The sequence below is a fragment of the Tiliqua scincoides genome, chromosome 3, assembly GCF_035046505.1.
Source record: "Tiliqua scincoides isolate rTilSci1 chromosome 3, rTilSci1.hap2, whole genome shotgun sequence".
Taxonomy (NCBI): domain Eukaryota; kingdom Metazoa; phylum Chordata; class Lepidosauria; order Squamata; family Scincidae; genus Tiliqua; species Tiliqua scincoides.
This window is the reverse complement of record NC_089823.1, coordinates 128377485-128389865: the sequence shown is the minus strand read 5'-3', so window position 1 is coordinate 128389865 and position 12381 is coordinate 128377485. Positions and strand designations below refer to the sequence as shown.

Genomic DNA, 12381 nt, shown 5'->3' with positions numbered 1-12381 from the left:
TGGCAGGGGGAATGCTTTGGCAACGCCACTGATTGGGGTATTGTAGGGGGGTGGGGGCTTAATCCCTCCATGGCATAGTCCCAATCCAGATTCATGTTTGATTATGATCAAGCATGTCAAGGCCATGCAATAAACATAATGCCTGTTTTGTCCCTTAGCAATGAATGGGTTCTGTATGCATCCTACTTAAATCAGTGGGGAAGTTCCTATGGATTTTTAATAGAATCAGATTATAATCTGTATGTACGGATGCTCTCTCTGTTCTATATAGTATTTTTTCCTTTACATTTTCATTCAAATTTTAATCCGGCAACAGCAAGAACAAAAATCCAGTCACTCAAAGCTAACATTTATACACAAACCACAAACTAGTCATCTCAGAGTATATACTGATTAGAATGTATACATACCATTTTTTTCCTGGACCCATATTTGCAGTTATTTCAAATGCTATATTTTTCTTTAGGCATTTCAGTTTTCATTTGCTAGCTCAGACATGTGCATATGGGTGCATTAGAGGGGAGTGCTTTCAGTAAATGCTTAGAGGAGCCATCTGCCAGACAATAAAACTAACAAAAATATGTTTCTCATATAAAACTCTTCCATGAGAAAGGTTTTGTGCTGGCAGCAGTTCCATCTGTAGCTTAGGGGCATGGAAATAAGAACTGTATAGTCACCAGAAATCTTGAACTGAGGGCAATAATCTGAGTTTTCTAAAACAATGCTTTGTCTAGTCAGCATCTCAGTTTTAATAGTTTTAAAAAATGCAATTGGCATACAACTAATTCTCATAAACAGTGACACAAATTTCAAACAAGCACAAGATACATTCAGCAAGGCTGCAGAGTCTAAGGGTTGCAGTCAATGGTTGGTCCAAAGGGACCTTCTTCAAGCATAAATAGCAAGGCTGCTGCTTGTCTCTCTTGCAGAACTGCTCAGCTGCAAGTAAAAGCAAGTACTCTCAACTTCTCAGTGCTCCAGAGGAAATGCCAGTGAGTAATTATGAAATCGTTGTGTATTTCTACTGTAGTTCTAAATTAAGCTCATATCTTAAAAGTACAAAGAAACTTTCAAAGCATGTGAAACTGTACTGGTTAAAACAATAATGAAAAGGCTTGTTGCAGAATTGTTTGCATTTATGTTATGCCTTGTAAAATGTTTCTCTTAACTCCTGTGTTATGAAATATGGCAGCTAGGCAATGAATGAAATTTGTAATATACTAAATTGACAGTTGGTATTATGCCATGAAGTAAATTTTTAAAACTCAAATGTAAGAGGAATTGTGTCTCGGGGCTAAATAACATGCAATTTAATCTTTTAAAACATAAATAGACCATTAGTATTTTCCGTTGAAATACTGGCTAACATAATGAAGCCAAGATGTGGTTCTAATAAGATTGAAAACAAAATCAGAACTGAATCTCCAATAACACATTACCAGAACCATGTTTTCTTTCTCAATCAGAAACATTTGTTTGAGGTAGTGTTACAATATTTAAATAATGCTGCAAAGAAATAGATCTGAATGCCTTAGAATCGTATTCTTAAATCCAGCAAGGGTTTTGGCAGTGTATTTCTGAATGCTCACCATCTAGGAACCTACAGAGACTAATGTGGCTATTTTCTCCCTTGGGCAAGGAAATGGAAAACATGATACTTGTCTCAAGATCCAGCAAAGTTATCACAGCACTACTTTTAACAGTACTGGGCTGCGTCACTTGTTTGCCTCTTGATGACGATTCCGTTTGCACAGCAGAAGAATTTGCAAAGTACAGCATAGTTTTCACAGGCAAATGGAGCCAGGTAGCTTTCCCTAAGCACTACCCGCTGTATAGGCCTCCAGCACAATGGTCATCACTTCTGGGTAAGTGAAATCAACGCAGTTCCAACTTAAGGCAAGCTGACCCTCTAAAGCACTATCTCTTTCCTTCACCCTTTCGTAATTCAGTTACATTGCCATTCGTGTTACTGAGAGAGACATGCAGTATCTGCTCAGCCTATAAAATCTGGGGGTTGTTTATTCAGCTCTCTTCTGTTTTCAATTTACTGCAGCTGAAGTAAACAGCATACCTCACATTTTTAAACACAGATTGCCCCACTTCAGAAAGAGAGGAGAGAAACAGCATATATTAAGCTGTTAGCTAAATCCAAACCAGACTTCCCCATACTGCAATGTCTTCCCTCAAACAGGCGTGGCCCATAGTTCTGACTACAACATGTGGAAAAAGAATGAGTATGCCAGCAATGGTATGCGTGACTTTGCTGAAAGAGGTGAACCATGGGCATTAATGAAGGAAATAGAAGCAGCTGGGGAGAAAATTCAAAGTGTTCATGGAATCTTCTCTGCTCCTGCCATTCCCACTGGAACAGGGCGAACATCTACAGAATTAGAAGTGCATTCAAGACACCCACTGGTAAGTAGGGAATCATTCAATGATCTGTGGTTCAAAAAATTGGGTGCAATTGTAAATAATAACTAAAGCGGTAGTTTGGGGGAAAACACATTATGACCTTGGTTTTTAGACAATGCATGTCTGCGTTGCAGCAGGCACATCATGGAAGAGGCATTCCCTCCTGTGTTAGGGTGAAGAAGGAAATGCAACTTCCAAGATGGTGTCTGCTAGTGGCAGTTTTTAGAAGGACTTAATTTTCAGTGTAACATTAAGAAAAATTGTTGCCCAATTAAGGAGGGAAGGACTTTTTACTGCACAATCCTATGCTGGCCTCCACCAGTGGGACAAGCGTGCTGTAAGGCACATGGCGGCAGCATGGATGATCATGGCACTGACTGAAAGACCTGAGCCAACTTGCAAGCATCAGTCAAAGGCCTGCGCCTGCCGGAGAAAATAAAATTTCCACAGGCTGGAAGGGAGGTGGGTGGAATAGGGGTAAGGAGGGGTGTAACTAGGCAGGAAGAGGGTGGATCAGGAGGAGGGCAGGAATGGCAGGCGAGGCCTCCACCATATATAATTTCCCTTCCCAAGCCTGATTTCCCAATACAGGGCTGCACAGATTTGCGCCAGCTATTTTGCTGGTGCAAGACCAAATAGCCCCATTGTGGGTGCCGGAGTAAACCATGCGGAAAGGGGACATTCGTCCCCTTCTCTCGGGAAGACCTCCACCAGCCTCCTTTCCTGCATAGGATGTAGTTTTGATGCCACTGCATCGCTCTGAGGGGTGGTGGATAGGATTAGGCTGCCCATCAATTTGAAGAATTTTAATCCATTGATCTAATGACTCTTCCAAAGTCACAGTTCTATATATGATGCACAGTGGATAGCAACCATGTGAAAAATAGCATCTCATAATCCATGAGAATCTGAAATATCTAACAGCAAAACTAACTTAAGTATAAAGTAGAATATTTTCTTACAGAAAATTGTAATTTTCCAGATCACTGCCATGCTGGTTCACTTAGATTAATGCTTATGATCCAATAATTGAATCAGGGAGAGCCATGATTAATCAACTTTCTGAAGCAAGATTTTGTTTAAATTGCCAGGTTTCCTTAGCAGTACGAATTGTGCCCAGCCCTGACTGGTTTGTGGGCATTGACAGTTTAAATCTATGTGAAAAAAATCGCTGGAAGCAGGAAGTATCACTGGAGCTTTTTCCATATGATGCTGGAACTGACAGCGGTTTCACATTTTCCTCGCCCAACTTTGCTACTATCCCACAGGAGTCTATTTCAGAGGTAAGTTTCTCTACTGTTCATTAAAATCAAGAAGTTGAACAAATTATGATCAAAATGACAGTATTACAAAGCCAAGGAAATACAAGACAAGTATGTACAAATAATTATTTTTTCCTGCTATAATACCTGCTGAATAGGAGTATCACTTGGACAAGTGCCTCTTTGCCCAGTTAGCAAGGATTATAGCGGTGTCTTTTCTAGTGGCTGTTGCTGACGTTTCTTCTACTTCTTTTTAGACTGTGAATATTTTTGGACAGGAATCCATTCTCTATAAACTGCTTTGTGAGCTTTTTTGTTGAAAAGTGGCACAAACATTTTCTTAATTAATTAAATTAATTATTATTATTATTATTATTATTATTAATGATTATGATTATAGACAATATTGTGATCAATGCAAAGTGATATAGCCTGGAGAGTTAAGAGCTCACACTTACTTATAGACAATGTGGCGTTACACATACCGAAATGCCACTCCATACATGCTGGCATAATTATTCAACATTTGAATTGGACTATGCTCTATTACAGCTTTAAGTTTATTGGGAATTTTTAAAGTAAACAATTAAATGTGAAGAGATAAGAGTGAAATGGTTGTTTAATGGACAGTATTTGTGAATTCCATTGAAAAGAAAGCTTCCATACAAGTGATGTTTGCTGGCATAAGTTGACTTTGTTGGATTACATTATGAAAAATAGTCTATACTGAGCAACTTTAGCTCTTGACAAAATGAAGAGTTGGTTTGTCTTCCAAATTATTTTTCTGTGAAACTATTTTGCTGGATTTAGGGAAGTGACAATCAATGAATGGGGTACTCCTTTCCTGTAATCCCATTCCAACCTTTCCTACTGTAGGGTCATGTTACACCAAACTCACACTAGTTTCATGTGCAAAAATGCAAGAGCTCTATGAAAATGTGGCTTAAATCGGTGGTGAAGGATTCTGATTATGCCTGTTTGCTCTACCCTTGATGCAGTCTTGACATTTACATTTTGGCAAGATCACATATGGGTCTAAACATAGGCCTAATTTATGCTAACTACTTTCTTATTTTGGTAGTAGTAGTTCTGTGTGTAAAAGCCCTTATACAAACATGATGTCCTAACATGTGGTTATAAGGTGGACTCTACAGCTCTGTGAGCATTATACCAATCCCCCATGCTGCTTAATCTTTACACAGTTAGTTGCACAGAGCTAAGTTGGTACATACCTTGTGCAATGTCAAGATTTCCAACATGGTAGTATAAGGCACCACTGCCCTTGTTGCTCCAACCTTTAAAGGTTACTTGCTACCTTTCCATCCTTGCAATTGCTTTGTACCTTTGGGCCTCCTACTGTTTGAAGTTATCCAGTGAATTCTCCTCTACCACTCCTCCACTTTTGTATTGGAAAAGGAAGAGGGGGATGGAGCAGAAGAGGAAAGGTGGAGGAAAGGGGAGTAGTGGAGTAGTGCATCCCAGTACATCTCTTTTCATCCACATATCCTCCGAGGCTCCATTTCCATCTTCCTTTCCTAAACCAGAGAATGGGAGAAGCAGGGGCCTGCAAAAAACCATATAACAGGAGTGCAGCATGGCATTCTATCTCAGGCATGAGGAGGTCTTGGGCTAGCCCTGACTGTATTGGTTACTTGTAGGTTGCTAATAGGCATTTGATACTAAGTTCATATCATATGTATGTGTGCTTTAATTCACAGATCACTAGCTCCTCTCCAAGTCACCCTGCAAATTCATTTTACTATCCCAAGCTTAAAAATTTACCACCTCTTGGTCGAGTAACCCTGGTAAAACTTAAAAGAAGCAAACTGGGTTTTCCTATTCCTCAGGCTAATGTGACTGCAATAGGTAATGAAATAGAATCAGCTATCTCAGGTAAGTGCACAGTACTTTGATAACATGGACAATTTTCTTCCCAATAAGTGAGCAATGCAAGAAACAAAAGTCTTTAAGTACATCTTATAGAGAAGAAGTAACACTTTGTTAAATAGTTCAACAGCAAGAATAAACAGTGATGCAGATGTGCTGGACATACAACAAGAGGAAATGACTTGTGATGTGGGGAGCAGTGATAATCAAGGCACTGACAAATCTTTTCAACTATTCAATTTGCTTTGAGCGTATGTGGTCATTTCATGCTGTCCTGCTTCTGTTTCCTGTACATCTGAATGAACTAGCAGTAACTATACAGGGCACGATAGATCTATACCAATGTGATCTCTACTGTGAGATTTTAGCCAAAATAAAACAGAAGCATCAATGACCATGATTAAAAGTGCAGCCCAGTCCTAACTAGCAATGATGCAGCAGGGTCACAAGGGATTTTTTTCCCTTTACCCCGAGTAAAGCTCCAGCTTACCCAATGGGACTACTAAAATCTGTACTACCTAATTCTCTAGTATAAATCCTAGCAGCCCTGTGTAGGGTGTTCAGGCCTGGGAGGGAGGATACGTGATGGCAGAGGCCTGCTTTGCCAATTCTTCCCCTCTCCCAGGCCTGGTCTGCCCTCCTGTTCTGCTCTCTCCCCTGTCCAGAAAATGCCTCCCCCCACCTCTGTTTCACCCTCCCACCACCAGTGGCCAGTCTTCTAGATGCAGTGTCGGCGGGGCTGCATGGGCCTCATCGCCGGTGCTGCTTGCTCCCCAAACATGAAGCAAACATACGCTGGCAGAGCCAATACTAAGGACTGCACTATGAACTGATTAAATAAACTTTGGCAGATGAAGTGGATGAAAGATATTTTTAATGTCCAAGACAATGAAAACAGAAATATAGCATTTTGATTTTTTTAAAATAACATTTTCATATTATGATTTGATACTATGCAAATTAAAGCAACAGAAAAAAGAATTCTTAAAGCATTATTCTCTAATAATTTTACAAAACTGTTCTCTGTGGAGAAGGGAGACATAAGGAGCTGCTGCCACCACTGCTATGATACTGCTGAGGCAACAGCATTGGCTATGGTGTATATGTGCACATGTACATGTCTTTATGACCGGGCATGAAGATCAGGAATAGCCGAGCCATGGTTTGCTGCTGTTTATTTATGTACCATTTCTATTTATATCTCACCTTTCATCTCAACTGATCCCAAGGCCGCTAACACCACACAATTAGGCTGCAGTCCTTAAGGAGGCTTGGGAGGTAGGAAGGAGAGAGGACTACAGATGGGAAATTATAAACTATACCTGGAAAAGGACTTTAAACAAGGGACACAGAAGGCCTTAGAGGCAAGAGAACAAAACTGGGGTGGGAATACAGCTGGAACTTTTTTTTCTGTGCAGAACATACCAACCTCACCTGAAGCATTTCATAAATCTTCAGCTACACGTCTATAAGTTTAGATGTTAGAGAAACCTTGGCCATCCAGGAGGATGACTAAAGGTGCTGTTGTGCAGTGGGCAGTCAGTAGAGATGTGATAGTCATGCTGATCTGCACCCTGTCCAAATCATCCTATCAGTAGTATTGTGAAACCCTAGACACAGAGAGTAAAATTGAGTTGGCATCCTTCAGTCTTGGAAGACTATGGTGTCACGCTCTGAATGGTGGTTCTGGAACAGAGTGTCCTCTCCAGTGCGCGAAGCCTGGGTAAAGTAGGTATGGAGGATAGGCTGTTACCCATGCAGGAAATCCCCTCTCTCCACGTCGCTGAAATGGCCCAATGGAAAGGCAGAGGCCAATATGGTTGGTTCCAGCGGCATCGTAGGAGTTGCCAGAATATGACTGTGTTCATCCATGAACTGCCTTAGGGACTCCAGCTCCAGATTTTGCCTTGAGGTTGACTCCTGAAGCCTTTTCCATAACTGGATGTAGCCACAAGGCAGTGGAGGTTTGGGATCAGAGTTTTCCTTCTCTCAGATGAGCTGCCTTCCCAGGCTGACGAGCCCCATCTACCCGGTGGCTGTTTAGTCGCCTCTTACGACAAGTACAGCCAAACTGAGGGCCTATTCTTATCCCCAGCCCCCAGGGGAAAGAGTAAAATTAACTGCAGCTTATTTGCCAGCAAAAGCTGAGTCTACCCACAAAAGACAGCAACAGCCACCTCAGATAAAGATCACCTCAAAACTTATATCTTCAAGCATGTATGTATATAAATGACAAGTCACACTTCGTTTCTTAAAGACAAAGAGTTTCTACTTCTACAGGTGTGCTCCGAACACATCTGTGACACTTGGGTACAGTGAGTGCTGAACTGTGCGTGTAGTATCATACCAGCCAATGTTTCAGTGAGCATATATGGTGTCTTTTAACCAAGTAGCTCAGCAAGCATGTTAACCAAGCATTGTAGTGACTAACATGGAATCTGTTGTGTCAGGCCTTGACATTATTGCTACCATATGTATCCCCATCAGACCATCCTAGATTTCTCATATCAGTAGCATATACATACCATGGCTTCTTCTGGCACTCAAAATAAGCACACATGTGGTAACAATGAAATGGGGAGAGCAGTGGCATTCCTGTGGGAGGGGCAAAATGGTAAGTTTTCCAGGTGCCTCAATGCACCGCGCAAGTGGCCCCTGCCCCTCGCCTCTGCAGCCATTCTGGAAGGTGAAAGCAATGTGGAGGCATCTCTCACCACCAGGAATGGCTCTGAAGATGAGGGGGAAGGGCCACTTACACAGCACATTGAGGCATATGCAAAACTTACCATTTTGCCCCCTTCTGGGAACCCGTTCTGGGAACCCCACTGAGGAAGGGAGAGGATTCTGTTTCCCCCATTCATGAATGAGGTTGGTGCTACTAAACCTAATACTGCTGACTACAGATCCCCAACAGATAACCAGTGCTAGGTAATGCTGCTCCTAAACCAGGGGTGTCAAACATAAGGCCCGGGGGTCAGATGTGGCCCCTGGAAGCTTTTTATCTGGCCGTCAGGCTCTCAGCTGCTGAGCAGTGCTGAGGTGTTACTGATGAAACAGCAGCCCACATGAAAATTGGGTTTTCCCATATCTTGAAATACGATCAAAATTTGCATATTTTCTGCCATTTACAGTTAATAAGCTTCTATATGATAACAAAGTGCTGATTTCTGGCCATCAGCTGTTTAATGATGTCACTTTCTGCTTAATGACATTAAGTCCAGCCCTCAGCAGGCACCCTGAATGCAAACTTTGGCCCTCTGTATGAAACGAGTTTGACACCCACCCCTGTCCTAAACCATGCTTTCCAAATGCTGGTGCTATTTATTTTATTTTATGCACTTACAAAAATGCAATTGAAAAGATACACATAACAATCTGAAAATGGCAGCAAAACAAAAGGATTACAGCAGAGTGAATCCACCATCATCTATAAATTAAAATCTCACCAGAATAAAAATAGCCTGATAAAAAAATTAACAAATATGGGGCCAAATGTAGCTCTCTGAGCATGACTGCAGAAAAGGCTCTTTCACAGATCCCAATCAAATGAGTATAGGACACACAGGAGACATACACCCCCCATTTGCTGATCTTAACAAGCAAATAAGTTCATATGATAGCACTGTAGGGTATAGAAGAGGGGGAAGCCTGCCACTCACTCCTGATCCTTCTTAAGGTGAGCCCCTCTCTTAAGGGTCTGGCTGTTCTCCAGCATGCTCGCTCTCTTTCGTTTTCTCTGTTTTATTAGGCAAAACAAAGAAGGTCTGGCATTTGTGTGATCCTTGGCTCTATATTCTAAAGTCTAGGAAAATCTGCAAATTGTTATTAGCTCCTCCCCTCAAAAGAACTTTAAAGGATGGGGCCAGGGAGCATTCTTAAACCTGACTGAATGAGGGACACGTGGGAGAAAGAGATAAACAACAAATGAAAGTAGAATTCTTTCCTCTGACCTGTCTTCTCCATCTGCTCTTTCTGCTGAGAATTATTCTGTGACATAACTATATTTCTGTCAAATGGGTTTAATGTTACTATGATGGAGTGCGTCAAAGTACAATTGACTGAGTTAAAATAAATCTGACTTACCTCGGCACTGAAAAAGCAATGTATGTTTATAGTTCTATCACATGCCTCTGTATTGCAGAAACTCCCTTGGATTGTGAGACATCCCTTTGGTCTTCTTGGGGACTTTGTAGAGGCACTTGTGGACATTTAGGAATTAAAAGAAGAACTCGTTATGTACGCCTTCAGCCTGCCAATAATGGTACACCTTGCCCAGACCTTAATGAAGAAACAGAATGTGAACCAGATAACTGTGTCTGAATTCACACTTTTGGACAATTATGTAGATAATTTAAACATAGGATGTACTTAGTTAACATATACTATGCCTGTTAATATTTTTTGTAGCTCAGGATATTTGTAATATTTTGTTGAAAAGTTTTTACGTTATTTGATAGTGTTGTTTCCTACCCACAAGTACAACAATATTTCTTGTGAACTCCTGCAGTACCACCTAGTGGTAGAAAAGTGACCAACTTTGTAGTTTGTTTATCAAATACTGAATGTGTATTTGTAAAAACTATCCCAACGCTTAAAGAATTAGAATGTGTAGTTTTGAAAAGAATTTATAATTATTGTGCTTCTCTGAATTATTTTGTTATAATTTATTGATGAGTTCTTTGCAATCAAACTTAATTTGATTAAGATAGAATGCACTTCAGAAAGAAATAAAACAGATTATATAGATTTGTAGCATCAGTGAGAATAAAATACAAAGAAATATCACTGAGGTAATCAGCATATAGAAGGAAAAACCTGACTTTCTCAAGAATGAGAAAAATCCCTCCTATAAAATAATTTAACTTGCAGTCACCACCATCACACCTATATATGAGAGAGACACAGACTCCATTCACATGTAACAGTAAAACATGAAGTGTGCCTGACTCTTGAGCTTGCACACACCACTCCTTCACTTTCTTGTTTGCAGAGATCATAGTTTGCCTGGGCATTCCACTGGAGCAGATTATGGTAGATTGCCTGCAAACCAGAATGGGTTCCAGAATCATCTGGATGCAGTGACAAACTGTGATTTCTGCAAATGAAGGCATGAGGAAGAGAATCTGAGCATGCCAGAAAAGGATGTGTAAGACCAATGGCTAGGGGTGTTTTTTTCCAGTAAGTAAGAGAGGATTACAGCCTGAGGGCCCAATCCTATCCAATTTTCCAGTGCCATGCTGCTGTGCCAATGGGGTATGCACTGCTTCCTGTGATGGGAAGGCAGTCACAGAGGTCTCCTCAAGGTATGTGAACATTTGTTCCCTTACTTCAGGGCTGCACTGCAGCTGTACCGGTGCTGGAAAGTTGGACAGGATTGGGCCCTAAGTTTTACTGAACATAATGGGCTTATTTCTGAATAAAATAACACCATTTTCAAACACCTCTACCAATGACCCAGTCCTAACTCCCCTCAGCACCAGCAGAGTGCAGACTGTAGCAAATGTGCCTTAAGGCAAGTTGTGACAGTGCAGAAGCTAGTGTCACTGTTGGGAACGCCTGCGCCATCCTGCCGGCACCAGATATAGAAGGCTCACCCGATAGAGAAGGTAAGGGCTACTCCGAGCAGCAAAGGAGGTGGAATGGGGCTGTGGGAGGGCAGGGAGCATGTGTAATGTGGTGGGCAGGTGGCAACAGGACAGGTGATGGGCAGATTAGACATGCAAGGGGGCAGGATCAGCAGTGCTAGTTTGTGCCATATCATGTTCCCCTTCCTAGGCCTGACTCACCACCTCATTAGACAAAGACTTGCACTGGTTATTCAGCAGGCACAGATCTGAGTTGCCCCATTGCACTGGCTTGAGCTTACTTCAGGGCAAGGGGACTAATGTCTCCTACCCTGAGGAGGCCGACAGTGTTGTAAAACACCCTACAAAATGCAATGTGGACAGCACTGGTGCTGTTGTATCCAGGGCCATATTATTTATTCAAAATACTGTACTGACTAGGATGAAGCCAAAGGGTCCCATCATTTTTTTTTTATTTTTGCTGAGCACTGTTACCTGTGCCCTAGCGATCCAATGACTAAAGGCGCTTTGGACTCTGCACCAAAGCAATATGTGTACACATATATATATATACACACACACACACACACACACACACACACACATAAGTATGCTATATGTATCTTTATATACATTAATGCCATATGGCTTACCGGTTCCTTTTTTGTCCATATCTCTATTCCGATAGGAAAAAGTAATAAAAGGGAGCTTTGTTTCAGTTCAAAATATTACAATATTGAACAATTATACTCCCAAAATGTGCTTCCTGATAAAAAAAATATTTAAAAAATTGTGAATAGAGTTCATCAGGAGACCCTCAAAATGGATATAGGTCTATGTACTGCAGTCTAGTACCTACCATACCAGAGTCAGGCTGTCAGCTGTAGTTGTGTAAAAGACTGAAGTGCTGGAGGGCTAGGTCCAAATACCTGAAAGCTTAGGGGCCTAGCCATGGGTAAACTTGGCTCTGGCTGCATCAGTGCAGGAAGGGGTGGATAGGATTGGGCTGTAAGGATCAGGCACGAAGATCAGAACTGGCCAAACAATGGTGTGTTGGTTCATTATTTCTATTTCCATCTCACTTTTTAACTAATGGTCTCAAGGCCATAACTATGCTGTGCTTACCTAAGCACACTTACAGGAGAGTAAGCCCCACTGAACTCAGTGGGGTTTATTTCTGAGTATATGCAGGATTGCATTGTTAAAACATTGAATCTACCTTGGTTGGACTTGTGCTTCACCTAAAATGACACAGT

The 12381-nt window shown here is 41.4% G+C and overlaps 1 protein-coding gene across 1 annotated transcript; it reads left to right on the top strand.

Annotated features, from left to right (window-relative positions):
* Nucleotides 1–1642: 1642 nt before the first annotated feature.
* Nucleotides 1643–9881, top strand: SPON2 (spondin 2). Its single transcript, XM_066622083.1, has 5 exons — nucleotides 1643–1865; nucleotides 2192–2415; nucleotides 3504–3695; nucleotides 5393–5567; nucleotides 9703–9881. Exons 1-5 carry the CDS (start codon nucleotides 1643–1645, stop codon nucleotides 9879–9881), a joined length of 993 nt encoding a protein of 330 aa, XP_066478180.1.
* The last annotated feature ends 2500 nt before the right edge of the window (nucleotides 9882–12381 follow it).